Source organism: Vulpes lagopus, chromosome X (genome assembly GCF_018345385.1).
Source record: "Vulpes lagopus strain Blue_001 chromosome X, ASM1834538v1, whole genome shotgun sequence".
In the NCBI taxonomy this organism is placed as follows: Eukaryota; Metazoa; Chordata; class Mammalia; order Carnivora; family Canidae; genus Vulpes; species Vulpes lagopus.
The window spans coordinates 65,002,372-65,027,642 of record NC_054848.1 but is presented as its reverse complement, the minus strand read 5'-3'; the positions used below and the strand labels follow the sequence as shown (position 1 = coordinate 65,027,642).

Genomic DNA, 25,271 nt, shown 5'->3' with positions numbered 1-25,271 from the left:
CTGTAAAAAAAAAAAAAAAAGGCAAGAACACACCCAAACACATTTTTAGAGGCCGGCATTACCCTGATACAAAGTCAGACAAAGGCACTATAAGATAACTACAGACCAATAACCCCGATGAATATACATGCAAAAAATTTTCAAACAAGTAGTAGCAAACTGAATTAAACAGCATATTAAAAGATTCATAAATTGTGACCAAGTTGAATTTATCCTGGGATGCAAGAACTCTCTTTGGGGGAGGGGGTTCTTTTTTTTTTTTTTTGAGGGGGTTCTATATACTCTTTATTTTTTATTTTATTTTTATTTCTTTTAAACTTTAATTTAAATTCCAATTAGTTAACATACAGTGTAATATTAATTTAGGGTGTACAATATAGTGATTAAGTACTTATGACACCTGGTGATCATCAGAAGTGCACTCCTTAATGCCTATCATCTATTTAAACCATCCCTCCGAGGAGGGGCAAGATGGCGGAGGAGTAGGGTCTCCAAATCACCTGTCCTCAACAAATTACCTAGAAAACCATCCAATCATCCTGAAAATCTACGAATTCAGCCTGAGATTTAAACAGAGACCAGCTGGAACGCTACAGTGAGAAGAGTTCGCGCTTCTATCAAGGTAGGAAGATGGGAAAAAAGAAATAAAGGAACAAAAGGCCTCCAAGGGGGAGGGGCCCCGCGAGGAGCCGGGCTGAGGCCGGGGCGAGTGTCCCCAGGACAGGAGAGCCCCGTCCCGGAGGAGCAGGAGCTGCACCGACCTTCCCGGGCGGAAAAGGCACTGACAGGGAGTTAGAGCAGGACCCCAGGAGGGGCGGGGATGCCCTCAGGCTCCCTGGGACACTAACAGACACCTGCGCCCCCGGGAGAGTGCGCCGAGCTCCCTAAGGGCTGCAGCGCTCGGCGGGACCTGGAGCAGCTCGGAGGGGCTCGGGCGGCGGCTCCGCGGAGGGGGCTGCGGGGCTCCGGGAACAGCTCGGAGGGGCTCGGGCAGCGGCTCCAAGCGGAGGGGGCTGCGGGGGGGAGCGCGAATCCAACAGCGCAGGCCCGGGACCACAGGGTGCCAGGGACACAGCCCAGAATCCGTCCTCCCCCTGGGACAGGCAGAGGCCAGGAGGGCCCAGGACAGCAAGGACTCTCCTGCCCGAAGCTGAGCAGATCAGCGGCCCCGCCCATGGAGCATCCAGGCCCTGCAGACGGAGAGCTCTGTAGCTACTGCGGGAGCTGAATCCAGGGCTCCATACCTGGCCGCCACCACTGTGGTTGTACCTCCTGGGGCCACACCGGCTAAACAACCCCCACTGAGCCCTGCACCAGGCAAAGAGCTGAGCAGCTCCCCCAAGTGCTAACACCTGAAAATCAGCACAACAGGCCTCTCCCCCAGAAGACCAGCTAGAGGGACAAGTTCCGGGGGAAGTCAAGGGACTTAAAGTATACAGAATCAGAAGATACTCCCCAGTTTTCTTTTTTTTTTTCTTTTTGATTTCTGTTCACTTCCCGCACCCTTTTTTTCCTTTGTTTCTTTTTCTTTTTCTTCTCTTTTTTCTTTTTCTCTTCCTTTTTTCTTTTTTCTTTTTCTCTTTTCTTTCCTTGTTTCTCTACTCTCTTTTTCTCCTTTCCCGAATACTCCTTTTTGGCCACTCTGCACTGAGCAAAATGACTAGAAGGAAAACCTCACCTCAGAAGAAAGAATCAGAAACAGTCCTCTCTCTCACAGAGTTACAAAATCTGGATGACAATTCAATGTCAGAAAGCCAACTCAGAAGCACTATTATAAAGCTACTGCTAGCTCTAGAAAAAAGCATAAAGGACTCAAGAGACTTCATGACTGCAGAATTTAGATCTACTCAGGGAGAAATTAAAAATCAATTGAATGAGATGCAATCCAAACTAGAAGTCCTAATGATGAGGGTTAATGAGGTGGAAGAATGAGTGAGTGATATAGAAGACAAGTTGATGGCAAAGAAGAAAACTGAGGAAAAAAGAGACAAACAATTAAAATACCATGATGATGGATTAAGGGAAATAAATCAGCCTGAGGATGAAAAACCTATGTTTAATTGGGGTTCCCGAGGGCGCCGAAAGGGACACTGGTCCAGAATATGTAATTGAAAAATGATAGCTGAAAACATTAATCTAGGAAGGGAGACAGGTATTCAGATCCAGGAAATAGATCCCCCCCTAAAATCAATAAAAACCGTTCAACACCTCGACATTTAATAGTTAAGCATGCAAATTCCAAAGATAAAGAGAGGATCCTAAAAGAAGCAAGAGGCAAGAAATCCCTGACTTTTATGGGGAGGAGTATTAGGGTAACAGCAGACCTCTCCACAGAGACCTGGCAGGCCAGAAAGGGCTGGCAGAATATATTCAGGGTCCTCAATGAGAAAACCATGCCACCAAGAATACTTTATCGAGCAAGGCTCTCATTCAAAATGGAAAGAGAGATAAAGAGCTTCCAAGACAGGCAGGAACTGAAAGACTATCCAAACCAGCTCTGCAAGAAATTTTAAGGGGGACTCTTAAAATTCCCGTTTAAGAGGAGTCCAGTGGAACAATCCACAAAAACAAGGACTGAACAGATATCATGATGACACTAAACTCATATCTATCAATAGTACCTCTGAATGTGAACGGGCTTAATGACCCCATCAAAAGGCGCAGGGTGTCAGACTGGATAAAAAAGCAGGACCCATCTATTTGCTGTCTATAAGAGACTCATTTTAGACAGAAGGACAACTATAGCCTGAAAATAAAAGGTTGGAGAACCATTTACCATTCAAATGGTCCTCAAAAGAAAGCAGGGGTAGCCATCCTTATATCAGATAAACTAAAATTTACCCCAAAGACTGTAGTGAGAGATGAAGAGGGACACTATATCATACTTCAAGGATCTACCTAACAAGAGGATTTAACAATCCTCAATATATATGCCCCGAATGTGGAAGCTGCCAAAATATCAATCAATTAATAACGAAAGTTAAGGCATACTTAGATAATAATAAACTTATACTTGGTGACTTCAATCTAGCACTTTCTACACTCAATACGTCTTCTAAACACAACATCTCCAAAGAAACTAGAGCTTTAAATGATACACTGGACCAGATGGATTTCACAGATATCTACAGAACTTTACATCCAAACTCAACCGAATACACATTCTTAGCAAGTGCACATGGAACTTTATCCAGAATAGACCACATACCGGGTCACAAATTGGGTCTGAACCGATACCAAAATGGGGATCATCCTCTGCATATTCTAAGACCATAATGCCTTCAAATTAGAAAAAAATCACAACAGAAAGTTTGGAAGGACTTCAAATATTTGGAGGTTAAGGACCATCCTGCTAAAAGATGAAAGGGTCAACCAGGAAATTTAGGAAGAATTTAAAAGATTCATGGAAACTAATGAGAATGAAGATACAACCATTCAAAATCTTTGGGATGCAGCAAAAGCAGTCCTGAGGGGGAACAACATCGCAGACAAGCATCCATCCAAAAACTGGAAAGGACTCAAACACTAAAGCTAACCTTACACCTAAAGGAGCTGGAGAAAAAACGGCAAATAGATTCTACACCCAGCAGAACAAGAGAGTTAATAAAGATTAGAGCAAAACTCAATGAAATTGAGACCAGAAGAACTGTGGAACAGATCAACAAAACCAGGAGTTGGTTCTTTGAAAGAATTAATAAGATAGATAAACCATTAGCCAGCCTTATTTAAAAGAAGAGAGAGAAGACTCAAATTAATAAAATCATGAATGAGAAAGGAGAGATCACTACCAACACCAAGGAAATACAAACGATTTTAAAAACATATTATGAACAGCTATACTCCAATAAATTAGGCAATCTAGAAGAAATGGACGCATTCCTGGAAAGCCACAAACTACCAAAACTGGAACAGGAAGAAACAGAAAACCTGAACAGGCCAATAACCAGGGAGGAAATTGAAGCAGTCACCCAAAACCTCCCAAGACGCAAAAGTCCAGGGCCAGATGGCTTCCCTGGGGAATTCTATCAAACGTTTAAAGAAGAAACCATAACTATTCTACTAAAGCTGTTAGGAAAGATAGAAAGAGGTGGAATACTTCCAAATTCGTTCTATGAGGCCAGCATCACCTTCATTCCAAAACCAGACAAAGACCCCACCAAAAAGGAGAATTACAGACCAGTATCCCTAATGAACATGGATGCAAAAATTCTCAACAAGATACCAGCCAATAGGATCCAATAGTACATTAAGAAAATTATTCTCCATGACCATGTGGGATTTATTCCCACGACACAAGGCTGGTTCAACACTCGTAAAACAATCAATGTGATTAATCCTATCAGCAAAAGAAAAACCAAGAACCATATGATCTTCTCATTACATGAAGAGAAAGCACTTGACAAAATACAGCATCCATTCCTGATCAAAACTTTTCAGAGGGTAGGGACAGAGGGAATATTTCTCAACAACTTAAAAGCCATCTACGAAAAGCCCACCGCAAATATCATTCTCAATGGAAAGCACTGGGAGCCTTTCCCCTAAGATCAGGAACAAGGTAGGGATGTCTACTCTTGCCACTGCTATTCAACATAGTACTGGAAGTCCTAGGCTTAGCAATCAGACAACAAAAAGACATTAAAGGCATTCAAATTGGCAAAGAAGAAGTCAAACTCTCCCTCTTCCCCAGTGACATGATCCTCTACGTGAAAAACCCAAAAGCCTCCACCCCAAGATTGCTAGAACTCATACAGCAATTTGGCAGTGTGGCAGGATACAAAATCAATGCCCAGAAATTAGTGGCATTTCTATAACAATGAGACTTAAGAAAGAGACATTAAGGAGTCAATCCCATTTACAATTGCACCCAAAAGCATAAGATACTTAGGAATAAACCTAACCTAAGAGGTAAAGGATCTATACCCTAAGAACTATAGAACACTTCTGAAAGAAATTGAGGAAGACACAAAGAGATGCAAAAATATTCCATGCTCATGGATTGGCAGAATTAATATTGTGAAAATGTCAATGTTACCCAGGGTAATTTACACATTCAATGCAATCCCTATCAAAATACCATGGATTTTCTTCAGAGAGTTGGAACAAATAATCTTAAGATTTGTGTGGAAGCAGAAAAGACCCCGAATAGCCAGGGAAATTTTAAAAAAGAAAACGATAGCTGGGGGCATCACAATGCCAGATTTCAGGTTGTACTACAAAGCTGTGGTCATCAAGACAGTGTGGTACTGGCACAAAAACAGACACATAGATCAACGGAACAGAATAGAGAATCCAGAAGTGGACCCTCAACTTTATGGTCAACTAATATTCGATAAAGGAGGAAAGACTATCCACTGGAAAAAAGACAGTCTCTTCAATAAATGGTGCTGGGAAAATTGGACATCCACATGCAGAAGAATGAAACTGGACCACTCTCTTTCACCATACACAAGGATAAACTCAAAACGGATGAAAGATCTAAATGTGAGACCGGATTCCATCAAAATCCTAGAGGAGAACACAGGCAACACCCTTTTTGAACTTGGCCACAGTAACTTCTTGCAAGATACATCCACGAACTTAAATGAAATAAAAGCAAAAATGAACTTTTGGGATTTCATCAAGGTTAGAAGCTTTTGCACAGCAAAGGATACAGTCAACAAAACTAAATGACAACCTACAGAATGGGAGAAGGTATTTGCAAATGATGTATCAGATAAAGGGCTAGTTTCCAAGATCTATAAAGAACTTACGAAACTCAACACCAAAGAAACAAACAATCCAATCATGAAATGGGCGAAATATATGAAGAGAAATCTCACAGAGGAAGACATAGAGATTGCCAACAAGCGCATGAGACAATGCTCTGCGTCACTGGCCATCAGGGAAATTCAAATCAAAACCACAATGAGATACCACTTCACACCAGTGAGAATGGGGAAAATTAACAAGGCAGGAAACCACAAATGCTGGAGAGGATGCGGAGAAAAGGGAGCCCTCTTACACTGTTGGTGGGAATGTGAAATGGTGCAGCCACTCTGGAAAAATGTGTGGAAGATCCTCAAAGAGTTAAAAATAGATCTGCCCTAGGACCTAGCAGTTGCACTGTTGGGGATTTACCCCAAATATACAGATGCAATGAAATGCCGGGACACCTGCACCCCGATGTTTCTAGCAGCAATGGCCACAATAGCCAAACTGTGGAAAGAGCCTTGGTGTCCATCGAAAGATGAATGGATAAAGAAGATGTGGTCTCTGTGTACAATGGAGCCATTAGAAATGACAAATACCCACCATTTGCTTCGACATGGATGGAACTGGAGGGTATTATGCGGAGTGAAATAAGTCAATCGGAGAAAGACAAACATTATATGTTTTCATTCATTTGGGGAATATAAGTAATAGTGAAAGGGAATATAAGGGAAGGGAGAAGAAATGGGTAGGAAATATCAGAAAGGAAGACAGAACATAAAGACTCCTCACTCTGGGAAATGAGGTAGGGGTGGTGGAAGAGGAGGAGGGCGGGAGGTGGGGGTGAACATGTGACGGGCACTGAGGGGGGCACTTGACAGGATGAGCACTAGGTGTTATTCTGTATGTTGGCAAATTGAACACCAATAAAAAATAAGTTTATTATTTAAAAAGGAGGAAATTACTGATTGCAGTTGTCTTTGGTGTTTAGATTAGGAATTTATAAATAAGGAAGAGAGGATGTAGCTTATTTTCTACCTTTCTGAGAGTTTGACTGTTTTTTTAATCAAGTACCTTATTAATTCATTTTTACAGTAAAAATAAAAGTAAAGAGGTATGATCTCTGCTATTAATGAGCCCATTGTCAAGTGGAAAGACAAACAGAATTTCATAAAACAAGTTTGATATCTCAACAGTGCTGCCTAGTGTCTGGATTGACGATTGAAATAGACCTGAACAGTGCACAGCCTACGGAACACTAAAGGAATAAGCAGAGGGAAGTATCAGTTGGATTAGAAATTTTTAATGTTCCTGATTTCAAAGGGGTTACCTCTGAATGCAAATAAATAGTTTAGTTCTACATTTAACTAAGATACACATTTAAAACAGGAAACTGTGCTCCCCAACATCACCCTTTTGACATCTAATTCTATTTTTTAAAAGAAAAACAAATAACTAAATTCCTAGAAATGTTATTGAAGCTGGTGAAGAGGCCAGAAATTTTCTGTTGTATTAAATATAATACACATAAAATCAACACAATTATCTGGTCACTTGGGCCAAGCCTCAGCTTTCACCTAAATTGTCAAGGAATGTAACTGGAATGTCACTCTTTTCACAAAATCAGCAAGAGCGTTGTGTAATATGTCTCTCTAACTTGAGCCAGTGGCTTAGGCTGTAAGTTTCTTTGTAAAGTGAAAGTGGCTTTAGAGCTCAATTGAAAAACAGAACTGATTTTTGACTTCAAGACAGTTATCTACCTTATTCTTTGGGTCCACCTTTTTATCCTTCTCTAAGTCAATATTTACAGTTATAATGCTAAATTATTTTTGTTACCTTATTTATTTGCTTGGTTAAAATATGCTCTTAATAACCTTTTTAAAATTTATTTATTTATTCATGAGAGACAGAGAAAGAGAGAGGCAGAGACATAGGCAGAGGGAGAATCAGGCTCGCCTCAGGAAGCCTGATGTGGGACTCAATCCCTGAACCCCAGGATCATACCCTGAGCTGAAAGCAGAGCTTAACCAATGAGGCATCCAGCCATCCCCTCTTAAGAACTTTAAAAATAGGGACGCTTGGGTGGCTCAGTGTTTGAGCATATGCCTTTGGCTCAGGCATGATCCTGGGTTCCTGGGATCAAGTCCTGCATGGGGCTCCCCAGGGGGAGCCTGCTTCTCCCTCTGCCTATGTCTCTGCCTCTCTCTCTGAGTCTCATGAATAAATAAATATAAACCTTTAAAAAAAGAACTTTAAAAAAAATAAAATAAAAAAAGAACTTTAAATGTAACTACTCTTCCCCCACAAACTTCTACTTAATAAGCAAAAAGAGGGCAGCCCAGGTGGCTCAGTAGTTTAGTGCCACCTTTGGTCCAGGGCCTAATCCTGGAAGACCCGGGGTGGAGTCCCACATCAGGCTCCCTGCATGGAGCCTGCTTCTCCCTCTGCCTGTGTCTCTGCCTCTCTCTCTCTCTCTCGTGAATAAATTAATAAAATCTTTTTAAAAATAAGCAAAAAGTTTCTATCAACATTGCTAATGTTGAGACCCCTTGATTCTAACAAATCAAGTTAGGTTTTATTTAGTTCAATTCAAGGAATGAATCAGCTTTGGGTGTCTTCTAAATGAATTACAAATTAATGGCTGAGTGTGTTTAGTGTTCTAATTATTCCTTCCATTCTGACAGTAATATAGGCTGTCTTTCACTGGAGAATTTGATGCAATGAAAATATATGAGAATACTTATGCTGGCTGTTATGGTGGATTATTTGAATCTACATAGAACTTGACTACCATTTATTTTGCTTTCCATTTTGAGAATTTTAATTATAAAACTATTATTTCAATCAATATAGAATAAAAACCTAATGAGATTTTTTTTAATTTTTATTTATTTATGATAGTCACAGAGAGAGAGAGAGAGAGAGGCAGAGACATAGGCAGAGGGAGAAGCAGGCTCCATGCACCAAGAGCCCGATGTGGGATTCGATCCCGGGTCTCCAGGATCACGCCCTGGGCCAAAGGCAGGTGCTAAACCACTGTGCCACCCAGGGATCCCCCCCTAATGAGATTTTTATGTAAATAACTTGAGGTTATGTGACTTGTTTTTAAAAAGAAGGCTTGGATGGAATATTTTGATTCATTTATTAGGAGCATGTAATTCAGTACTAGTACTTATGATACATGTTACTTATCAGGGCTTTTTAAGTAGAAGAACAGATTTATCTGATAAGCAATTTGGTTGATTAACATACACACAGAACAACTGTATCATATTTCTTACAAATAGACAAACAGGTTAATTATACAACCTAAATTCACTCTTTTGGTAGTAAACCATGCATTCATATATTGCTTTCATTCCTAATGTTTAAAATTCTTTTTCGAAAGATTGTAGCTTTAAAACAAATTTGCACTTGTTGCTTAGTATTGTATTAGTTTTAGTTATGATAACTCTTTTATATAAGTCATTTTATATGTTGTATATATTATTTTCCATTATTATTCAAATCCAGTTTAGGAAAGGGCTCCATTCTAAATTTCAGTTAGAAAAAGAATATTGAAATCTGTATATGTTGGGGTACCTGGGTGGCTTAGTCAGTTAAGCATCTACCTTCCTCTCAGGTCATGATCTCAGGTTCCTGCGATCTAGCCCCACATTGGGCTCCCTGTTCAGTGAGGAGTCTGCTTCCCCCTCTGCCTCTCCTTCCCTCTACTTCTGCTCTCTCCCTCAAATAAATAAATAAATAAATAAAATCCTAAAAAGAAAGAAATTAGTATATCTCTACAAAGGATTTGAAGTGCAGCCTATATGAGACTGGACGATATCTTCTTAGGTGGAGGGCAGCATCAGAACCTCATACCTCATTCCATGATCTGCAGCATTTCTCCTCAACTCATTCTCAAAGATTTTTTTTCTCTCACTCTCTTGTTCTCCAATTCTTGTTATCTCATCACAAAAATATATATACACATACAGGGCTTTGTAGGATATATATTTTTAACTAAAATTTATTTTTAGATTTTTTCGCTACCCTGTGAGATAATTGGAGACATCATGGGGTGAAGTTACTAGAAAAATATCAGATTTCTATTTCTATCTCTGCTATGGACATTCTATGCCCTGTTGAATGAAATCCATAACTCTGCTTTTCTGACTCCTTATCAGTAAAATGGAAGTCATTATTCCATCATACTTCTTAAAAAAGTTTTTATTTATTCATTCATTCATGAGAGACATACAGAGAGAGGCAGAGACATAGGCAGAGGGAGAAGTAGACTCTTTCATAGATCCCAATGTGGGACTCGATCCCAGGACCCTGGGATCATGACCTGAGCCAAAGGCAGATGCTCAACCACTGAGCCACCCAGGGCCCCTCCATTAGGCTTCTAATTTACTTCCTAGGGATGCCTCCAGGATTCATTGAATTAAAATAATATATAGAGACCATAGTTGATTGGATTAAAAAATCTAAGACCAAAAGGGATAGGAACAAATAGAATAGAATTCTATTCTATTATGAAACTTTCTGAAGCCATAAACATGATTTTTATGGCTACCTTTCCTTCTTATATTTCTTTTATTTATACTTTTAATTATAACAGTAGTACAAGATATATGTATGGCAAATCTAGATTAATTTATCCAAAAATAACACAGTGATGTGATCCTGTTTGTATGTATATATGTATGTATGTGTGTATGTATTTATTTATTTATTGTTGAAAGACATTTTATTATCAGTGTTCCATTCCATCTACTCAGGGCACTGGATGAGATGGCAGCTCAAGCAGAGGAGCTGGAGACAAACCCCCACCCTCCTATCCTATTATTTTTGAAATGTGTATAGTGTAAATGTGAATATGGGTATCATAGAAAAATTTTTGATAAATGCACATCATAATTTCAACAAGTGCTATTTCCAGAATTGTGGGTGATTTAAATTCTTTTTAAAAAATTTATCTGTATTTTATAGTGACATTATATTATTTAAGTGATTATAACCATTTAAGGGGAAGCCCCTATGGCCCAGTGGTTTAGTGCTGCCTTCAGCCCGGGGTGTGATCCTGGAGACCCGGGATAGAGTCCCACGTCAGGCTCCCTGCATGAAGCCTGCTTCTCCCTCAGCCTGTGCCTCTGCCTCTCTCTGTGTCTGTCATGAAAAAATATATTAAAAAAATAACCATTTAAAATCAGTACTGCTTAATTGATAACAAATAAAATTTTTTACTTATCTTATTCTAGTATACTTTCATATTATGGAAATAAATATCATAGAAAGGCCCATTTCAGAATATTAAGAACTGTGAATTAGGAGTGCCTGGGTGTCACAGGCCGCTGACTCTTGGTATCGGCTCAGGTTGTGATCTTAGAATCATGAGATTGAACCCAGCATCAGGCTCCACACTGAACATGGAGCTTGCTTAAGATTCTCTCTACCTCTCCCTCTACCCCTCCTCCCACTCTTTCTCATAAATAAATAAATAATAAATAAATAAATAAATATTTTGTTTAAAAAGTACTATGAAATTAATTTCACTACTGTTATGTGTTTAAATTAACCTAGCATGTGTCACCCAGATGGTTCTTTCTATGATATTCTTTCCTTTGATTATTCTAATTATTTTAAATCTGTTTTACAGCTACAAGATCGCACTCAGTTCAGTGACCGAGACTTAGCCACCCTTAAGAAGTACTGGGACAATGGAATGACCAGCCTTGGTTCTGTCTGTAGAGAGAAGATTGAAGCAGTTGCAACTGAATTAAATGTTGACTGTGAAATAGTTCGGGTAAGACATTTTCAATAATTATCATGCTGTGGCTGAAGATTGTCATAAATGAAAGCTTTAAAAATTGCAAAGGTGCTCTAAACAAGAACATCAATAAAGTGAAAAAGATAACCCACAGAATGGGAGGAAATATGTTCAAATCACGTATCTGATAAATAACTTGTATTCAGGTTACATAAAAATCTCTTACATCTTAATAATGAAAACAAATAATGAAATTTAAAATGGGCAGAGAATTGGAATATACATTTATCCAAAGGACATATACAAATGGTCAATAAATGCAAAAATATTCATCATTTGTAATTATGGAAATGAAAACCAGCATAATATGCTGAGTGAAATAAGTCAATCGGAGAAGGACAAACAGTGTATGTTCTCATTCATTTGGGGAATATGAATAATAGTGAAAGGGAATATAAAGGAAGGGAAAAGAAATGTTGGGAAATATCAGGAAGGGAGACAGAACATAAAGACTCCTAACTCGGGGAAACGAACTAGGGGTGGTGGAAGGGGAGGAGGGGTGACGATAGAGGGGTGTTGGAGGGGAATGGGTGACGGGCACTGAGGTGGACACTTGATGGGATGAGCACTGGGTGTTGTTCTGTATGTTGGTAAATTGAACACCAATAAAAATTAATTTAAAAAAAAATAAAAATAAAATAAAATAAATTCAAAAAAAAAAAAAAAGGAAATGAAAACCAGAATGAGATACCACTTAACAGGCAATATGAGGTCTATGATAAAAAAGATAGATGGTAAAAAAAAAACAAAAACAAAAACAAAACAAAAAAAAAGATAGATGGTAACAAGTACTGACCAGGATGTGGATAAATTGGAACTATTATACACTTCTGGCAAAAATGTAAAATATTTTAACTACATTAGAAAACAGTCCTCAAAATTTTAAACATAGAATTATCATATGATCCAGCAATTCCAGTCCAAGTCACATACCCAAAAGAAATGAAATGTATATATACTAAAAAACTTACATATGCATATTTGTTTTGTTTCTTAAACTCAATATATGAGTGAAATCATATAATATTTTTCATTGTCTGACTTATTTCACTTAATGTAATACTCTGCATTTCCATTGATGTCATTGTAAATGTTAAGATTTCATTCTTTGCTATGGCTGACTAATATTTCATTCATCATTCAATGCACACTTGGGCTATTTCCATAATTTGGCTATCGTAGATAATGCTGATGTTAATATTGGCCTACATCTATTGCTTTGAACAAGTATTTTTGTATTCTTTAGATAAACACATAGTAATGCAACTGCTGGGTCATAGGGTAATTCTATTTTTAGCTTTTAGAGATGCTTCATAGTGTTTTCCATAGTGGCTGTACTAGTTTGCATTCCACAAACAATACAAGAGGACTCCCCGTTCTCCACATTCTTGCCAACACCTGTAGTTTCCTGTGTTGTTAATTTTAGCCATTTTGACAGGAGTGAGGTGATGGCTCATTGTAGTTTTTGCTATTTCCCTGATGATCAGTAATGGTGAGCATCTTTTCATGTGTCTGTGGGCCGTCTTCGTGTCTTCTTTGGAAAATGTCTATTTTGTCTTCTGTTCATTTTTTTAACTGGATTATTCATTTTGGGGTGTTGAGTTTTATAACTTCTTTGTAGATTTTGGATACTAACCCTTTATCAGATATGTCCTTTGCCAGTATCTTCTCCTATTCTCTAAGTTGCCTTTTGCTTGTTGATTGTTTCTTTTACTGTGCAGAAGTTTGTTATTTTGATGAAACAAATGAGAATAGGGGAAAGAGAGATAGAGGGAGAGAGGGGAATAAAGAGAGAGAGAGAGAGAGAGAGAGAGAGAGAGAGAGAGAGAGAAACCAAGAAACAGACTCTTAACTACAGAGAACAAACTGATAATTTCAAGGGGGGATTTAGTTTGGGGGATGGGTTAAATAGGTGCTGGGGATTAAGGAGTGTACTTGTGATGAGCACCAGATGTTGCATGTAAGTGTTGAATCACTAAACTGTACACCTGAAACTAATATTACACTGTATGTTAACCTACTGGAATTTAAATGAAAAATTAAACACGTTATACATGAATGTTCATAACAGCATTGTTCATAATAGCCAAAAGTGAGGGAAAAACAAATATCCATCAAGTGAATGCATATAAAATGTGATATATACATATAATGCAATACTATATGACCATGTAAAGGAATGAAACATTGAAACATACTACAGAATAGATGATTCTTGAAAACATGCTAAGTGAAGAAACCAGTCACCAAAGACCACATATTTTATAATTCCATTTATATGAAATGTCCATAGTCACATCTACAGAGATGGAAAGTAGATTAGTAATTGCCAAGGGCTTGAGATAAGGAGGAATGGAGAATGACTACTGAGGATAGGGTTTCTTTTTGGCATGCTAAAAGTATTCTGGAATTAGAAAAATTGTTGCACAAATCTATGAATATATTTTTGGAAAAACCTTTTTATCATATACATGAAATAAGTGAATTGCATGATATACTAAACATATCTCAGTAACACTACTTAAAACATTGTATGATGCAATGTGAAATATATCTCACATTTTATGTAATGAATATTAGATTGAAAAATTATATTGATCAGTCAGGGAAACAGTAGTTTACATTCAATTTGAAAGATGTGGATATAAGATTTAAGTAGTAGCAGTAGTATGATGGTAAATATTTTTAAGGAAAAATACCCTGATTTAAAGTATTTGTTGATTTCTGTGGCATAAAGATTCCCATCCATGGCTGACTTCATGGATCATTCAGTGTGTAAATCGGAAAAGATTCTTACAGCTGGCCCTTTCAAGAAAATACAAGTAGGCTTCAGCTCACACTGGAGAGTCATCCCAGAAGATCATAAAGGAAATGCTATTAAAGAAAAAAATGGCAAAACACAAATTATTCTAAAGGAAGAAATCAAGTATTATCCCATAAATACATGAAGAAAAAGAGAATATAGAGATAAATCATGGAGCACAGGGTTATAAAAAGAAATACTATTTTCAAAATAAACAGTGCCTTGTTCAGAGCCTTGCCTTTTATTTTGTTAGGATCCATAAGGAAAATCAAATTAAATCCTGAGTTTGCTGAATATGCTATGGTATATATACTAACAAAGAAGTAGAAATGCATTAGACACTTTTTCTCTTTTTAAGGAGATTGGAGTCTAGAAGAGGGATAATACAAGAATACAAATGGCTGGAGAGGAACTGGAGTAGGATATTGGTATGAGAAGCCTAAATGCCAAAATAAGGAACATCAGAGCATATTTTTATTGTTATTATCTTTTTTACTTTTTTAAAAATCAAAGTTATACATGCACATAGCTTAAAGAGTTAAGTTCCATAAAACTTGCTATAAAACCAATATTCCTTACTGCTCCTTTACTACTATTTCCTAATGGCTAGAATCAACCACTTTTCACTCTTCTAGATAATTCATTTAGCATTTATTTCCATCTATGAATAAGGTGCTGTATTAATTAGAATTAGGTTTGACTGTAACAAGAAGATTCAAAGTAACAGTGACTTAGCAAGATTTCTTAATTTCATGGACAAGTCCAGGGGTATACAATTTAAAGTTGGCATGGCAATTCTGCCCCATGAATTATCATTTTGTGCAGAACCCTCTAGCCCTATGGAAAATCTTAACACACAGGAAAAGGAAGAAGTGTTACCATTTTCTTTTTGCTTATGACTAGTTAAACTTTTTACTAAAACATAGGGAAATTCTTGCTATCATTATGTTTCTAGTGATTTTCCAAATGCCAGCATCACCACAGTAGAGAGAAAATTTGGAAATATGATGTCTTGTAAGACCTCTTCCATAATGTTTGATAGGTTAATTCCAAAGAAGATGTTTGCCACATGAATATACTCTTAAGATTTCAAGAGAAACTCGATGTAGATGTTTTCAAGTCTAATAGACCTTCTGGTTATTGATCACCAAAACGAAATTTGCCTCAGTATGTCTAGTTAATCATTATTTGTGATATAATTTGGAAATTTTAGAATGTTTCCTTGTTATATTTTATTCTTCTAGAATATATTTCTTTTTAACTTAAAATGTCATTCCCACATTAGTGCCTATTACGTATTGAAATATTCATTCACCAAAGGTAAACTGAACACCTGTTATGGACCACAGCTCTTCGAGGTGCAATGAAAAATTCAGCTCTCCTAAGGAACTTGCAATTTAGCATAGTCAATTTTTTTAGTAGCTGTGCTTCAGTTAGCAGTAAATTGAAGCAATTTAACAAAGGGGCTATTTTGAGAAAATACATGTAAATAATAAGTGCAAAGCACCATAATTCCTAGGTAAAAGTTAATTCCTTCCCCTATCTCTCTACAATTCAGTTTAATGCCTATCCTTTCCATATGTTTTAGTTATAGTTGACATATGTCTGAATGTACTCTTGTATGGTGAAATATTTGTGTAAGAAACATGTGTCTGGTGTTTGAAATACATTTTGAAAAACAAATTTCCTGAAAAATGTATGTTTTTACATTTTAGATTATGTTTATTTTCTAAGGAATATGGCTAGATTAAAAATGTCTTTAAATAGAAGAGTGACTTTCACTTATACTGTTTTTAACCTTGCCTTTTGCATTAAATATAAGCCTCTACCCCCAACGTTTGTACCAAAAAATAATAGTAAAGTTTCTATTATCTAACATAGATATTGACTCAAGGTTGGTAAGTACCTTGAGGTTGAATTCTATACTATTATTTTATATAAGAATAATGAGCAAAAAAGAAAGTTTCAAGATTGTGTTGTGGGAAGTTTCTGAAAACATCTCCGATAGACACACCAAATCTATGTCTACATATGGATCATTTCCCACTGAAAAATATCTGAAAACCCAATGGACTGCTATCCACAACAAAGGATAAATAGACCACACTGAGATGTAGAGACATGGTCTCACAAAACCCTACCCCAGCAACAATAGGGGTTGAATTTGGGAGGTATCTCACCATACAGACAATTATGGAGGAGGAAGGGTAGGTGCCCCACACTGGTTACTCAAGCACCTGGGATCTGCACCAGACAGAGGACCAGGATGTCTGGCTTGGAAAACCAATGAAGCTGAAATATAGAGGTCTCAAAGTGCTATAGGAAACTGAGGTTCCCCTCTTGGAGGGCACATGGGCAGTCTTGTTCACCCTAAGACCCAGCAGTAAAACAACAACTTAAAAAGTACCTAGAGTTGATGACATTCCCTTAAAAACCAGGAAAGCCATCTATTCACTCATAGAAGGAACTCTGCATTACCTCCCTTGCCTTCCTCTCCTACCCCTGGAGAAATGCGGTCTTTGGAATGGCAAAAGCAGCTCCTGATTTTCCCTGGTAGGAAGCACTGTCTAAGGGAAATAGCTAGATACATTCATTCGTGCATGATTTGCTCAGCGGACATGCAGTTGGGCTACTATCTGCCCAGGATTCTATAAGGTGCTGCATACCTTCCAGTAGTTACTTTGGCTTTCATCTCTGATACCAAAATGTGGAATTGGAAACCTGTGGCTGAGGGGCCATGTGACATCAAGGAGGTTCCCTTCTGGCGCTGTGCTTCAATTTATTCTTCATAAAATGCAGCCTGGTTCTATCCTTTCTCTGCCTGGTGGGGATAGTGTGAAGGCAGGCAGGGTGACATCTTATTTGGGGTTGGTTCTAATAATGCAAGGCTGTCTTACCAATAGGTAGACCTGGCTGACCTCCTACACATGAATGAACTCAAAGAATTACCACTGATTTTGTTTTAAAATGGGGAAACTGGTATTTTTGAAGCTGCTATATTTTTCTATTTCTCTGTTAATTTCCTTGTAATAATTGGGTTGGAGTCTTATTATTTGGTGGGGGAAGGGAGCTTTTATTAAGGTAGGAAATTATATAAGGCAGAAGTTACAAGGCACAGTCTCTGCTGTGTTTAAAATCCTTTTGTATTTGTTGCCAATATTTGAAACTTGAGAGATTGCATAAAAAAGCTGGTTTTCTGGGTGGAGGATGGGGCATGCCATTAAGTCTGGTTTGCTATAATCCCCCTGCCCTGGAACCCTCCTCCCACCCACCTAGTCCACCCCACCACTGTACTTCACTCATCTGTGCCACCTGCCTGGTCCTGGTGGACATTTGAGTTTACAAACCTGTGGCATAAAGGGTGGTATACATATTTTTCATTACTTTCAGTTTCCCTGGTGACTAGTTGAAGAGAGAAGGTCTTTACTAAGATTTCTGTTCTGCTTCCCAACTGGGAAACATGGGACTACTTCAGAGGAAGTAGAGGAAATTTTGGAGAGCTGGGTGTGAGAAGCAGACAAACGGGAGAGTAGCTAGAGGGCAGGGGGTGGGAATGGGGCCTTGGCTCCAAGAACTTGGAGACACCCAGAGCAGAGGCTGGGGAACAGCTGGCAATTCACAGACTCCCTGCTGGTAGAGCCTCTCCACATAACAGCTTATTCTCTGAATTTAAGACTCTGAGCTTGTCAAAAGTTCATCAGGAATCCAAATGAGAGGTCTCCAAGGTCCCTTCCTTCCCTCAAGGGAGCTCACAATGTGGTGTCCTTAGGGACAAAAGAATGCACGCAACCCCTCACTTTGCAAGATTCAGAGACAAGATGCCCCATTCCCCACCTACCACCTTCTGGGGAACAGAATTTCTCTGAAAGCTGGATGGAAGCAGAAAAGCTGGACAGAGTAGAAAGCCGTCCATTTGTTGATTTTTTTTCCAGTCCAGTATTTCTTCTTAAAAAAAAAAAAAAGATACTTTTTTGAGATACTTTGGGACTCAGGTTGGCTTTTTCGACACATGGCAAAGATAAGCATGATCTTTTAAGGAATAATCTGGTTGATATTTTTTTTAATTAATTTTTATTGGTTTTCAATTTACCAACATACGGAAAAACACCCAGTGCTCATCCCGTCAAGTGTCTGCCTCAGTGCCCGTCACCCATTCCCCTCCAACACCCGCCCTCCTCCCCTTCCACCACCCCTAGTTCGTTTCCCAGAGTTAGGAGTCTTTATGTTCTGTCTCCCTTCCTGATATTTCCCAACATTTCTTTTCCCTTCCTTTATATTCCCTTTCACTATTATTTATATTCCCCAAATGAATGAGAACATACACTATCTGTCCTTCTCCGATTGACTTATTTCACTCAGCATAATACCCTCCAGTTCCATCCACGTTGAAGCAAATGGTGGGTATTTGTCGTTTCTAATTGCTGAGTAATATTCCATTGTATACATAAACCACATCTTCTTTATCCATTCATCTTTCGATGGACACCCAGGCTCCTTCCACAGTTTGGCTATTGTGGCCATTGCTGCTAGAAACATCGGGGTGCAGGTGTCCCGATGTTTCATTGCATCTGAATCTTTGGGGTAAATCCCCAACAGTGCAATTGCTGGGTCGTAGGGCAGGTGTATTTTTAACTCTTTGAGGAACCTCCACACAGTTTTCCAGAGTGGCTGCACCAGATCACATTCCCACCAACAGTGTAAGAGGGTTCCCTTTTCTCCACATCCTCTCCAACATTTGTTGTTTCCTGCCTTGTTAATTTTCCCCATTCTCACTGGTGTGAGGTGGTATCTCATTGTGGTTTTGATTTGTATTTCCCTGATGGCAAGTGATGCAGAGCATTTTCTCATGTGCATGTTGGCCATGTCCATGTCTTCCTCTGTGAGATTTCTCTTCATGTCTTTTGCCCATTTCATGATTGGATTGTTTGTTTCTTTGGTGTTGAGTTTAATAAGTTCTTTATACATTTTGGAAACTAGCCCTTTATCTGATATGTCATTTGCAAATATCTTCTCCCATTCTGGAGGTTGTCTTTTAGTTTTTTTGACTGTATCCTTTGCTGTGCAAAAGCTTCTTATCTTGATGAAATCCCAATAGTTCATTTTTGCTTTTATCTCTTTTGCTTTTGTGGATGTATCTTGCAAGAAGTTACTGTGGCCGAGTTCAAAATGGGTGTTGCCTGTGTTCTCTTCTATGATTTTGATGGACTCTTGTCTCACATTTAGATCTCTCATCCATTTTGAGTTTATCTTTGTGTATGGTGAAAGAGAGTGGTCCAGTTTCATTCTTCTGCATGTGGATGTCCAATTTTCCAACCACCATTTATTGAAGAGACTGTCTTTCTTCCAATGTCTTTCCTCCTTTATCGAATATTAGATGACCATACATTTCAGGGTCCACTTCTGGGTTCTCTATTCTGTTCCATTGATCTATGTGTCTGTTTTTGTGCCAGTACCACACTGTCTTGATGACCACAGCTTTGTAGTACAACCTGAAATCTGGCATTGTGATGCCCCCAGCTATGGTTTTCTTTTTTAAAATTCCCCTGGCTATTCGGGGTCTTTTCTGATTCCACACAAATCTTAAAATACTTTGTTCTAACTCTCTGAAGAAAGTCCATGGTATTTTGATAGGGATTGCATTGAATGTGTAAATTGCCCTGGGTAACATTGACATTTTCACAATATTAATTCTGCCAATCCATGAGCATGGAATATTTTTCCATCTCTTTGTGTCTTCCTCAATTTCTTTCAGAAGTGTTCTATGGTTTTTAGGGTATAGATCTTTTACCTCTTTGGTTAGGTTTATTCCTAGGTATCTTATGCCTTGGGGTGCAACTGTAAATGGGATTGACTCCTTAATTTCTCTTTCTTCAGTCTCATTGTTAGTGTATAGAAATGCCATTGATTTCTGGGCATTGATTTTGTATCCTGCCACGCTACCAAATTGCTGTATGAGTTCTAGCAATCTTGGGGTGGAGGCTTTTGGGTTTTCTATGTAGAGTATCATGTCATCGGTGAAGAGGGAGAGTTTGACTTCTTCTTTGCCAATTTGAATGTCTTTAATGTCTTTTTGTTGTCTGATTGCTGAGGCGAGGACTTCCAGAACTATGTTGAACAGCAGTGGTGAGAGTGGACATCCCTGTCTTGTTCCTGATCTTAGGGGAAAGGCTCCCAGTGCTTCCCCATTGAGAATGATATTTGCTGTGGGCTTTTCGTAAATGGCTTTTAAGATGTCGAGGAAAGTTCCCTCTATCCCAACACTCTGAAGGGTTTTGATCAGGAATGGATGCTGTCTTTTGTCAAATGCTTTCTCTGCATCTAATGAGAGTATCATATGGTTCTTGGTTTTTCTCTTGCTGATATGATGAATCACATTGATGGTTTTACGAGTGTTGAACCAGCCTTGTGTCCCGGGGATAAATCCTACTTGGTCATGGTGAATAATTTTCTTAATGTGTTGTTGGATCCTATTGGCTAGTATCTTTTTGAGAATTTTTGCATCCATGTTCATCGGGGATATTGGTCTGTAATTCTCCTTTTTCGTGGGGTCTTTGTCTGGTTTTGGAATTAAGGTGATGCTGGCCTCATAGAACGAATTTGGAAGTACTCCATCTCTTTCTATCTTTCCAAACAGCTTTAGTGGAATACGTATGATTTCTTCTTTAAATGTTTGATAGAATTCTCCTGGGAAGCCATCTGGCCCTGGACTCTTGTGTCTTGGGAGGTTTTTGATGAGTGCTTCAAATTCCTCCCTGGTTATTGGCCTGTTCAGGTTTTCTATTTCTTCCTGTTCCAGTTTTGGTAGTTTGTGGCTTTCCAGGAATGCGTCCATTTCTTATAGATTTCCTAATTTATTGGTGTACAGCTGTTCATAATATGTTTTTAAAACCGTTTGTATTTCCTTGGTGTTGGTAGTGATCTCTCCTTTCTCATTCATGATTTTATTAATTTGAGTCTTCTCTCTCTTCTTTTTAATAAGGTTGGCTAATGGTTTATCTATCTTATTAATTCTTTCAAAGAACCAACTCCTGGTTCTGTTGATCTGTTTCACAGTTCTTCTGGTCTCGATTTCATTTAGTTCTGCTCGAATTTTAATTAACTGTCTTCTTCTGCTGGGGTTGGGGTCCATTTGTTGCTTTTTCTCTAGTTCCTTTATGTGTAAGGTGAGCTTTTGAATTTGAGTTCTTTCCAGTTTTTGAATGGATGCTTGTATTGCGATGTATTTCCCCCTCAGGACTGCTTTTGCTGCATCCCAAAGATTTTGAACGGTTGTATCTTCATTCTCATTAGTGTCCATGAATCTTTTTAATTCTTCCATAATTTCCTGGTTGACCTTTTCATCTTTTAGCTGGATGGTCCTTAACCTCCACGTGTTTGTGGTCCTTCCAAACTTCTTGTTGTGATTAAGTTCTAATTTCAAGGCATTATGGTCTGAGAATATGCAGGGGACTATCCCGATCTTTTGGTATCGGTTCAGACCCGATTTGTGACCCAGTATGTGGTCTATTCTGGAGAAAGTTCCATGTGCTCTTGAGAAGAATGTGTATTCAGTTGAGTTTGGATGTAAAGTTCTGTAGATATCTGTGAAATCCATCTGGTCCAGTGTATCATTTAAAGCTCTCGTTTCTTTGGAGATGTTTTGCTTAGAAGACCTATCAAGGGTAGAAAGAGCTAGATTGAAGTCACCAAGTATAAGTGTATTATTATCAAAGTATTTCTTCAGTTTGGTTATTAATTGGTTTAAATATTTGGCAGCTCCCACATTCGGGGCATATATATTGAGGATTGTTAATCCTCTTGTTGGATAGATCCTTTGAGTATGAGATAGTGTCCCTCTTCATCTCTCACTATAGTCTTCTGGGTAAATTTTAATTTATCTGATATAAGGATGCCTACCCCTGCTTTCTTTTGAGGACCATTTGAATGGTAAATGGTTCTCCAACCTTTTATTTTCAGGATGTAGGTGTCTTTCTGTCTAAAATGAGTCTCTTGTAGACAGCAAATAGATGGGTCCTGCTTTTTTATCCAGTCTGAAACCCTGCGCCTTTTGATGGGGTCATTAAGCCCGTTCACGTTCAGAGTTACTATTGGTAGATATGAGTTTAGTGTCATCATTTCTATTCAGTCCTTGTTTTTGTGGATTTTTCCACTGAGCTTCTTCTTAAAGGGGAATTCTAAGAGTTCCCCTTAAAATTTCTTGCAGAGCTGGTTTGGAGGTTACATATTCTTTCAGTTCCTGCCTGTCTTGGAAGCTCTTTATCTCTCCTTCCATTTTGAATGAGAGTCTTGCTGGATAAAGTATTCTTGGTTGCATGTTCTTCTCATTTAGGACCCTGAATATATCCTGCCAGCCCTTTCTGGCCTGCAAGGTCTCTGTGGAGAGGTGTGCTGTTACCCTAATATTCCTCCCCATAAAAGTCAGGGACTTTTTTTCTCTTGCTGGTTTAAGGATCTTCTTCTTATCTTTGGAATTTGCAAGCTTCAGTATTAAATGTCGAGGTGTTGAACGGTTTTTGTTGATTTTAGGGGGGGATCTCTCTATTTCCTGGATCTGAATGCCTGTTTCCCTTCCCAGATTCGGAAAATTTTCAGCTTTGATTTGTTCAAATACATATTCTGGCCCTCTGTCCCTTTCGGCGCCCTCGGGAACCCCAATTAAACGTAGGTTTTTCTTCCTCAGGCTGTCATTTATCTCCCTTAATCTATCCTCATGGTCTTTTCATTGCCTGTCTCTTTTTTCCTCAGTTTCCCTCTTTGCCATCAACTTCTCTTCTATGTCACTCACTCGTTCTTCCACCTCGTTAAGCCTCGTCGTTAGGACTTCTAGCTTGGATTGCATCTCATTTAATTGATTTTTAATTTCTGCCTGATTGGATCTAAATTCTGCAGTCATGAAGTCTCTTGAGTCCTTTATGGTTTTTTCTAGAGCCACCAGTAGCTGTAAAATAGTGCTTCTGAATTGGCTTTCTGACATTGAATTGTAATCCAGATTTTGTAACTCTGTGGGAGAGAGGGCTGTTTCTGATTCTTTTTTTTTGAGGTGAGGTTTTCCTTCTAGTCAATTTGCTCAGTGCAGAGTGGCCAACAACAAGTTGTATTGGGAAAAGGAGAAAAAGAGAGAGAACGAAAGAAAAGAGAAAAAGAAAAAAGAGATAGAAGAAAAAAAAGGGGAAAAAGAGAAAGAAAAAGAAAGAAAGGAGAAAAAAAGGGGGGTGGGGAAGCAATCAGAAATCAAGAAGAAAGAAAGAAAAAAAAAAAAGCCCAACACAAAACAAAAACAAAAAAACACGGGGGAGTATCTTCTGATTCTGTATACTTTAAGTCCCTTGACTTCGCCTGGAACTGGTCCGTGTCGCTGGTCTTCTGGGGGAGGGGCCTGCTGTGCTGATTTTCAGGTGTTAGCACTTGGGGGATCTGCACTGCCCCTGCCTGGTGCAGGGCTCAGTGGGGGGTGTTTACCCCGTGAGGCCCCGGGAGGAAGCCACAGTGGCGGGGCGGCACCTCTGGAGCCCTGGAGTTAGCCCCTGCAGTAGCTCCGGGGCTCTCCGTCTGCAGGGCCTGGGGGCTCCCGGGCGGGGCCGCTGATCTGCTCAGCTCCGAGCAGGAGCATCCTTGCTGTTCTGGGCCCTCCCAGCCTCTGCCTGTCCCGGGGGAGGCCGGATCCTGGGCTGTGTCCGGGCGCCCTGTGCTGCGGGGCCTGTGCTGTTGGATTCGCGCTCCCGCCCCGCAGCCCCCTTCGCGGAGCCGCCGCCCGAGCCCCTCGGAGCTGTTCCCGGAGCCGCGCCGCCCCCTCCGCGGAGCTTCTTCCTCCGCCCGAGCCGCCGCCACTGAGCTGCTCCCGGAGCCCCGCAGACCCCTCCGCGGAGCCGCCGCCCGAGCCCCTCCGAGCTGCTCCGGGTCCCGCCGAGCGCTGCAGCCCTTAGGGAGCTCGGCGCATCTCCCCGGGGTGCAGTTCCTCTGTTAGTGTCCCAGGGAGCCCGAGGGCATCCCCGCCTTTCTGGGGATCCTGCTCCAATTCCCCAGGAGGCCTTTCCACCCGGGAAGGTTGGTGCAGCTCCTGCTCCTCCGGGACGGGGCTCTCCTGTCCTGGGGACACTCGCCCCGGCCTCAGCCCGGCTCCTCGCGGGGCCCCTCCCCCTTGGAGGCCTTTTGTTTCTTTATTTCTTTTTTCCTGTCTTCCTACCTTGATAGAAGCGTGAACTCTTCTCACTGTAGCATTCCAGCTGGTCTCTCTTTAAATCTCAGGCCGAATTCGTGGATTTTCAGGATGATTGTAAGGGGTTCTAGGTAATTTGGTGGGGACAGGTGATTTGGAGACCCTACTCTGCCGCCATCTTGCCCCTCCCCCCTCCTTAAAGCTTTTGGTTGATATTTTTTTAGCAGACAGAAGAGTTAGGTGCTGGAAGGGATGACCTTGGTGGTACGTCTCTTCCCGCAGGACTCTCAGAAGGCATGAAGATTGGGGTGGGCCAGGTGAGGGCCTCCAGGCAAGTCACAGTTGGGGCTGGTGCATATTAATCCTTCTAACATGGCAGTAGTTGTGCTGCTTCTGACTTGGATCAATAATTCCTTGTGTCTAATGAAACCGAATAGTACCTCAAAAAAAAGTGCCTAGACTACATATGAAGGCAATTCATTTGCTGACCTAGAGGCATCAGCTGGAAGAGTAAGAGACAGTTGAGATGCTCCCTGGAGATAGAGAGGCTGGTAGACAACATTTTTTCTCTCTTCACATAGCCTGCTAGTACTGGTAAGTAAGCTCAAACATGGCATCTTCCTGCCACTGTGCTGGGACAGGTAGGGGTGAGCAGTCATGTCACTTACTAGAGAAAATGAGTAGTAGCAGTGCTCCTTCACTTTCTGGCTGGAATGGGTGAACAAAAATGCTTACAGAGTTCTCCCACTCTTTAGCTAAAGATTGCAAGTGCAAGCAGTTGTAACACTCCCTTGCACTCTGACTTGGCTGGC

General features: G+C 39.8%; 1 protein-coding gene across 2 annotated transcripts in view; it reads left to right on the top strand.

Annotated features, from left to right (window-relative positions):
* HDX (highly divergent homeobox) overlaps window positions 1-25,271 on the top strand; it is a 224,203-nt gene that overhangs the window by 116,990 nt on the left and 81,942 nt on the right. For both annotated transcript variants that reach the window (XM_041741274.1, XM_041741275.1), the window contains exon 5: window positions 11,330-11,476. In XM_041741274.1, coding sequence (XP_041597208.1) covers window positions 11,330-11,476 — 147 coding nt within the window. The remainder of the gene's footprint in view (window positions 1-11,329; window positions 11,477-25,271) is intronic.